Raw genomic sequence first — 8,615 nt, 5'->3', positions numbered from 1 at the left:
ACACACACACACACACACACACACACACACACACACACACACAAGCTGGGTTAATTGGGTTTTCTGATAATGTTTACCTATGGTCCATTACATATGTGCGTGTATGTGTGTGCGTGGGTGCATACGTATGTGTGTATGCACGTTGTGTACGCGTGCGTACGTGTTTATGTGCATGTGCGTGTGTCCGTGCATGTGTGTGTGTGTGTGTGTGCCCACGCGTGTGTGTCTGTGTGTGTGTGCATGTGCGTGCATGTGTGTATGTGCATATGTGTGTGTGTGTGTGTGTGTGTGCCCGCGCGTGTGTGCGTGTGCTCATGCATGTGCGTGCATGCTCGTGCTTGCGTGTGTGTATACGTACGTGTGTATGCGTGTGCTCATGTGTGTGTGTGTGTATGTGTGTGTGTGTGTGTGTGCTCGCCGCAGGAGGGGCTGCGGACCCTGTGCGTGGCGTACCGGGCCCTGACCCCGGAGCAGTACGCGGAGACCTACCAGCTCCTGGGCGACGCCCGGCTGGCCCTCCACGACCGCGACCGCCGGCTGGCCGAGGCCTACGACCAGATAGAGACGCAGCTGGTGCTGCTGGGGGCCACGGCGGTGGAGGATAGGTGGGGGGGGCCACACTAGGCTGTAGCACGCTGATGTGGCGTGTCTAGTCTCCATATATCCCGTCCTTCCTTCACTAGATTGCAACGAGGAAAAAAAACGCAAAATGTAAACATAGGGAAGGTGTGAAGGAGAAAGTTTCTATGTGTATGATTTACGATACAATACTTTATTAACCCCCCCCGTAGGAGAAATTTGTTTGCTGCACTAGCCCAGCAGCAGTAGAAAAACACAGGATAATAATAAGTAATATACGATACAATAAGAATACAAAGTACTAATACAAACAAAAGTAGACGCTGAGGGGAAATGCTCAACGAAATGCTAAAGTAAGACAAGACAAACGACAACAAATAACAACAAATAGGGCAAACTAAAAAGACGGTATAAATAGTGTAAATTATAAATTATAAAAAGTTTAAAGTACAAAGTGTAAATTGTAAATGATAACATGGCTAAGATCCAGAAATGCAATGTAAACAAAGAAGCAATGTCAACAAAGAGAAAAAGAAAAAGTCTGTAATGTATCCAGCACTAGGTGATGCGGTTTGAATTCAATACAACACAACTTTATCGGTCCTCACAGCTGGAAGAGGAGGCGGCAGTACTCGTATAGTGATGAATCTCAATGCAAAAAAACAACAAAACTTTATCGATAATCACAGACTGTAAGAAGAGGCGGCAGTGCTACATTATTGATGTCGTTTCAACAACAACAAAAAAAAAAACACCCACAACTTTATCGGCACATCCCATGCGTGTAAAAAAACTTTATCGATCCCCCCCTCAGGCTGCAGGAGGAGGCGGCCGACACGGTGGAGTCGCTCCACCAGGCGGGCATGAAGGTGTGGGTGCTGACGGGCGACAAGATGGAGACGGCGGCGGCCACGTGCTACGCCAGCAAGCTGTTCCGCCGCGGCACGCGCGTCCTGGAGCTCACCACCAAGCGCACCGAGGAGCAGAGCCTGCACGACGCCCTGTTCGACCTCAGCCGCACCGTGCTGCGGCCGCACCGCCGCGACCCCCCTGGCCCCGGAGCCGGCCTGGACCTGGAGCGCGACCCCGTCTCCAGGTGAGAGGGGGGAGGGGGGGGGGCTCCACGGTGGATGAGCGTGACGGGAGTCACAGACATTCAGACGTTCACAAGTCTGCTCCCTTTTTGTTTTGTTTGTTTTGTCGGTCGTTTCGTTTGTTTCCGCGTCTTCGTTTCGTCGGTCGATGCGTGTGTCGTTTTGTTCACTTGTTTGGGTCACGCGTTTATTTTTCCCTTTGTTTCGATGGGTTTGTCCGTTCGTCAATTCACTTGTTCACTCGTTCCTTCATCGTCCACGCATCAATTTCTTCTCGTCTGTTCACGCGTTTGTCCGTTCATTCATTCATCAATTCCGTTGTTTGCTCTTTCCTTCGTTCATGAATTTATTTATTCTCTTGTTTATTCACTTGTTTGTTAATTAATCAATTCGCTTGTTCACTGCGTGCGCACGTTTGTTCATTCATACATTTCTTTCTTCTCTCATTTGTTCATGCGTTTGTTCATTCATTCAACTCATCAATTCCTTTCCTCACTCGTGCGCTCGTGTCTGAAATGATCGATTCACGTTGGGGGGGGGGGCCCAATCGCATGCTCATTCATTCATTCGTTCATTCATCCATTCACCCCTCCAGCCTTGCGGGGGACTGCAGTGACTTCGGGCTGATCATCGACGGGGCCACGCTGTCGGCCGTGCTGCAGCCGGGCCAGGAGGCCTCCAGCTCGGGGGACTACAAGGAGATCTTCCTGGAGATCTGCCGCAACTGCAGCGCCGTGCTCTGCTGCCGCATGGCCCCGCTGCAGAAGGCCCAGGTACGGGGACCGGAACACCCTCCCATTAGAACCTCGGAAGAATAAGTCCCGCCTCCGAGGCTCCCCGGTTCCCTCGGTCAAATGTCTATGGGAAATAACGTGGGGTTTATGAATGATCGTACTTGACAAACTCTGTAGGTGGCGAAGAAGTAAAAGCTGCGTCACGTTTTGAACGACACTTTTTCCATCTAGTTTCGACTGGCTTTTTGGATTGTCGGTGCCATTAAAATAGCATTTATAATCGTTTACTACTTTAACGGCACCGACAATCCAAAAAGCCACCGGGAACAGGGAGGGAGGCGGGACTTATTCTTCAGAGGTCTATTAGAATCAATGGGAACACCTGTGATTGAGAGGCTAGATGGGATCCCCCCCCCCAACCAATCAGGGAAGAGATGCCCTGATTGGTGAGAAATGAGCTGGGGGCGGTCTCAAATCGAAGTGGTCCCATACAGTGGTGTCGTTGGGATTTGTAAAGGATGTATTTGGGCTCAATGCTCAGAACTTCTCATTTCTCATTGAACACACTAAAGCATCCAGTCCGGTTTAATGTCACATATAATTTTCCTCCTCTCTCTATACAATTCTCTTGCTTCTCAGATTTCCTCATATTTTTTTGCCCTTACTTTTTTTTTTTCAATTCTTTCTCTTGTTTTTATTTGACTGCATCTCATAGGAGGAAAACTAGGATAGCAAAATTAAAAGCCCTCACCGGTACATTACATCAACCGTCTTGTTCTGCAAATGAGCGGTCATCTAGAGCAGTCTTTCCCAAAGACTGGGTCGTGACCCGAGATTTTAATTGGGTCGCCAAATAAATGTATATTAAAAAAATGAAAAAATAAAACTTTTTTTTTTTTGTTACAGAAATACTTTGGCACTATTTTGGCATAACGTTTGGGAAACACTGATCTAGAGATAACGTGTAAATAGCTGAGTGCGAGCGTGTAGACAAAACACGTCCGGACTCTTATTATTTTGTCAACCTCGGACCTTCTGCACTTCTGTACGCCGTTAGCGTCGGCGCTAACCGTCCCGTGTGTTGGTCCCTTGTAGATCGTGAAGCTGATCAAGGCGTCCAAGGAGCACCCCATCACGCTGGCCATCGGCGACGGGGCCAACGACGTCAGCATGATCCTGGAGGCCCACGTGGGCATCGGTCGGTCCCACCGCGCCCCGTCTCTCTGAGTCTCAACTGGGGTTGAAACGCTACCGCTTTTGCTACCGTCTTTACCGTTCCCATATTATACCCCCCGGGGTGTGAGTGTGATGAGCCGTCACAAGCCGTTTGGAAAATCGGCCTCTTCTGACAATCACAAGTGGGCCATGTCCACCTCGCCGTGTGCTGGATGGATCAAAAACGGCTTGTGACGGCCAATCACACTCACACCTGGTGGTATAATATGTCACCTTTCAGGGTTTTGCGGGGTCGGGCCCAGCTCTCCGCAAGAAGGGATAATCTTCCATTTGTGAAGAAAATCGGTGGCTCGACCCGCTAGTGTGCGTACCATGTTGGCTATACGCCCTGAATCGGTTTAGTTCCCCACCTGTGGTCCCTATGCGACATGCCATTCTCTTGCTTCTGCAAACCCACTGTCTAGCCCGTCCTGTGGTCTCATTCTACATCGTCTTTTCCTCAACCCTGCTTCCCGTCTCTCTTCACCGTCCTTTCGTTCAAAGCACAAAAGCCAATTTATAGATTTTGATTACAAAGGCGAGATAATGTCCACGGCCCGAACGGACGCCAGTGGAAGTCACTCACTCTCTGCTTCTCCTCCTCATTCTTCTTCTTCTCCTTCTTCTGCTTCCGGCCCCTCTGTCCGGCTTCCCACCCAAGGCATCATGGGTAAGGAGGGTCGCCAGGCGGCCAGGAACAGCGACTACGCCATCCCAAAGTTCAAGCACCTGAAGAAGATGCTGCTGGTGCACGGCCACTTCTACTACATCCGCATCTCCGAGCTGGTGCAGTACTTCTTCTACAAGGTGAACCGGGAGACTCACTGCCGCGTCTGGGCACTCGGCATTCATAATGATAATGATAATGATCAACTTTATTTGTGCAGCGCTTTTCGAAACAGGGTTACAAAGTGCTTCACGGAACAGAATGAAACATAGTTAGAAAAATGACACGCAAAAAACATTGTGAGAGAGTACAATAAGTACTAACAAAAACGCCATCAAATAGAGCAAAAGGAAGAGAGCAATGTGTTAAAATAATAAAGCTACTATAAGAAAGCTTTTGCATAAAACGTAGTTTTGAGAAGTGACTTAAAAGATGATACTGATTTAGCTTGTCTGGGATTCTCAGGCAGCGAGCCGCACATCTGAGGGGCCCGTACATATTCACAGCTTCAGTGCAGATGATGGGATCATGTTCATGTGGATGTCGCTCTCTCTCTCTCTCTGCAGAACGTGTGTTTCATCTTCCCCCAGTTCCTCTATCAGTTCTTCTGTGGCTTCTCGCAGCAGGTCAGTACAAGCATACGCGCGTGTGTGTGTGTGAGTCACAGAGTGGATGCACACACTCCATATTTTATGGACATCTGCTCACCTGCTCACCTCACTTGCTCACGTGTACATTACCATACGCCCACCATAAAAACACAGATGCGCCCTACTAAACACACAGACCAAAATATACCACACACAATGCACAAAAAAATACATCTAACCCCTCCACCTTCCTCCATACCTCCCCCTCCAACTCCTCCTCGTCTTCTTATTTCTTCTCCTCCCCCTTCCTCCATAACTCCTTCTCCTACCCCCCCTTCCTCGATACCACCTCCTCCTCTTCTTTCTCCTCCTTCTTCCTCCTCCTCCCCTTCCTCCATACCCCCTCTTCCTCCTCCTTTCCCTCTTCCTCCTCCTCCTCCTCCCCTTCCTCCATACCCCTCCTCCCTCTTCCTCCTCCTCCTCCTCCCCTTCCTCCATACTCCCTCTTCCTCCTCCCCCTTCCTCCCTCTCCCCTTCCTCCATACCCCCTCCTCCTCCTCCTCCCCCTCTCTCTCCCCCCCCCGCCAGCCTCTGTACGACACGGCCTACCTGACGCTGTACAACATCAGCTTCACCTCGCTGCCCATCCTCCTCTACAGCCTGATGGAGCAGCACATCAACATTGACATCCTCAGGAAGGACCCCACCCTCTACAGGTGGGTTACCGTGGTGACCGTTTAGTCCCATCTCCGGCGGACCCTCTGATCCGAGGAGGGACCCTCGAGCGAATCAGATGCTAACAGAAGTCAGGACACAACCAGTGCTTCTGGTCAATAATGTTCCAAGGTTTTTTTTTTTAAGAGACACCTCTGCCTTTTAACAGTCGTTACAAAAAATACAGAAACTTAAAAAAGTTTTTTAAGTTTCTGTCCTTACAACGTTCAGTTCTTACCTACAGGAAACTATTGCCTTTTGGTTTTGGTAGAGTACTGGTAACAGTGCACTACAGTGTTGCCATCATTCTGTTGTGTCCTCCAGGGATATCTCAAAGAACTGCCTGCTGCGCTGGCCTATCTTCATCTACTGGACCATGCTGGGCGTGTACGATGCCATGGTCATGTTCTTCGGTGCTTACTTCCTGTTTGACAACACCACCTTCACGAGCAACGGACAGGTAGCCCCCCCCCCAAAAAAAGCCCAAAAAACGACAACATACTCTTATTTTGTTGTGATTTTGCGGTTAACTTCCCGTTCTCTAGAGTTGAATGCCACAATCTGTCGCACACGTTATCGTTTTGTCATTGGTGTCCTTTTTTCCCGTTGTCTTCACACACACAATGGAGTAGCTGGCAGGAAGACTCTTCCTGAATAATGTTTAAGTTCAATTAAGTTACTGTATGTGTCTTAAGTTCAGCTGACCAGTGGACACCTCAACGACGTGTTGAGGTGTCTCTTCTGCTGTTCTGGAGCTCATTTCAGGCATTTCAACTCTTATGCTGAAAACGACATAAGATAAATATTCTGACCAAATCAATTGATCTAATCCGAATGGAATGTATGGCAATAAGTTCACCTTTAAATAGGTATTAAATAATCAATAAATGGTTGTAGTTCTTTAACCGGTTTTTCGATATAAGATAAGTGTACCGGTGGTATTTTGCAATGTTAGCAAAGCGATGTTTGTGCTGTCACACAAATGTGAGTCACTCTTTAAAGCTAGCGTAGGCAATTTGGAGAAAAAAACCAGCCAGAGTAAGCTGGATTCTAAAAGTATCCAACCGGGAAAAAAAACTCTTTCTAAAGCCACTCCCCCAAAACTTTCTCAGCCAGTAGCAGATATTGTGCTTAGCTTCAAAGTGTTGTTTATTTAAATAAATTTACTGATTACTTACTGATACATGCACAACAAGTTTTTATTGTGTTATATATATATCGTGGCTTTACTTTATATCACTTATCCTCATCTTCTGTATAACTAAACCCCTTAATTCAACAGACCCCCTCTCCCCCCTTACCTCCCAACCCCTGACGATCTGTCCTTTGACCCCCCAACGGCAGACATTTTTGTTCCATTCTGGACTCAATTGATTTTTTTTCTCACCTATTGCCTTGTTGATGATTATGTTGTTATGATCTTTCTTTCTTTCGAATGCTCTCTCTTTTTTGCCCTCTGATTCTGCCCTTTCTTCAACCTTCTCTGACCTATTTTTTTTCGTCGCCATGTCTTGGTTATGCCTCTCTCCTTCCTGCCCTCACCCCCGCCCCGCCCCCCTTAGCTAATGACATCCAACACACAGATGGTAAGCTGCCCCTTTATTTCCTCCTCCATTTTGTGTTCCCGCCCCTTTCCTCCTTCCTTCCCTCCAACTGCTTTTCTCCTTCCACTGTCTGCCTGTGTGGTCTCTCCTCATGAACAAAAAAAACACAACATAACAAAAAAAAGAGCTCCCATTACATACACATTGTTAACCGTTCCATCCATCCAATAGCAGTTCCCCGTCCATCCCATGTCCCGCCCCCCCGAGTGCTTGCCACGGACCAATGAGCTTCAGGCATTAGTTTTCTTAGCAATCCACCACCCACCACCCTAGTCCAACTCAACCCACGTCTCCCGTGTTTTGTTGTGCTGTAAAAACACGTTTATTGTATTTAGTTTGCAGTTATAGCTTTAGAGTAGTGTTTTAATGTGTTAATGTACCCTATGACTCAATCGAGCTTGAGGATAGTTTAGTTATTTACAAGGCTACTTTCTACTTTCTAGTTACTTTTTGCCGCAGACCTCCGTTTGGTACCGAATTACTTAATAAAATTTGCTTTTTTAGGAATGAAACCCCATGACCCAAACCCCATGAAACCCTAAAGACAAATCAAATCAGGGATTCGGTTTTGTCTCGGAAAAAGAACATTGTTTTTATCTCACAACAAATTTGAATAAAAAAAACGGCGGCTGCGGTAAAAAAAAATGAACAAAGCAGGAAAACAAAATGATAAACTATCTATAATCTATAAACATTCAAGAGACTCTCTAACCCAATCAACCAATCAAATCCATCACATGCTAGTTCTCTCATACACATGCCGCATTCAATTCAGAAGGAAAGTGTACACACACACACACGTGTACACACACACACACACACACACACACATCCCTGACCGAGGGGGCAGGCATTACGTATCCACTGACAGCGTTGCCGCCCGTTTACAGATGTTTGGAAACTGGACCTTCGGGACCCTGGTCTTCACTGTGTTGGTCTTCACTGTTACGTTTAAGGTACGCATACGCACTCGCGCGCGCACGCACACACACGCACGCACGAACACAACACACACACATTTTACAATCCGTTTTATTGTCGATGGAGAGATTTGAAGGTAAAGTACGTTTGGTTAAGTGGGTTGAGGTTGGATTTTATGAGCGTGGAACCGCTGGCTCAGGGCTTTAGAGATGACACATTTAAGAGACCTTAAGCTGTACTTATGGTCAATAACTCTCTCTCTCTCTCTCTCTCTCTCTCTCTCTCTCTCTCTCTCTCTCTCTCTCTCTCTCTCTCTCTCTCTCTCTCTCTCTCTCTCTCTCTCTCTCTCTCTCTCTCTCTCTCTCTCTCTCTCTCTCTCTCTCTCTCTAGTTGGTCCTGGACACACACTACTGGACCTGGATCAACCACTTTGTGATCTGGGGCTCACTCATCTTCTTTGTGGTCTTCTCCCTGCTGTGGGGGGGCATCATCTGGTA

The 8,615-nt window shown here is 47.6% G+C and overlaps 1 protein-coding gene across 1 annotated transcript; it reads left to right on the top strand.

Moving 5' to 3' along the window:
- Positions 1-1,401: 1,401 nt before the first annotated feature.
- On the top strand, positions 1,402-8,610 carry LOC311376648 (phospholipid-transporting ATPase IH-like; the record flags this gene model as incomplete). Its single annotated transcript, XM_084491162.1, has 9 exons — positions 1,402-1,675; positions 2,269-2,446; positions 3,503-3,605; positions 4,284-4,429; positions 4,856-4,915; positions 5,468-5,595; positions 5,918-6,053; positions 8,088-8,153; positions 8,509-8,610. Coding segments are annotated over exons 1-9 (1,152 nt in total), but the record flags the coding sequence as incomplete, so codon positions are not given.
- Between the last annotated feature and the right edge of the window lie 5 nt (positions 8,611-8,615).

The sequence above is a fragment of the Micromesistius poutassou genome (assembly GCF_964030765.1).
Source record: "Micromesistius poutassou genome assembly, contig: SCAFFOLD_6611, whole genome shotgun sequence".
NCBI lineage: Eukaryota > Metazoa > Chordata > Actinopteri > Gadiformes > Gadidae > Micromesistius > Micromesistius poutassou.
Note: the sequence above shows the minus strand (reverse complement) of the source record. Positions and strands in the feature narration are given on the sequence as shown.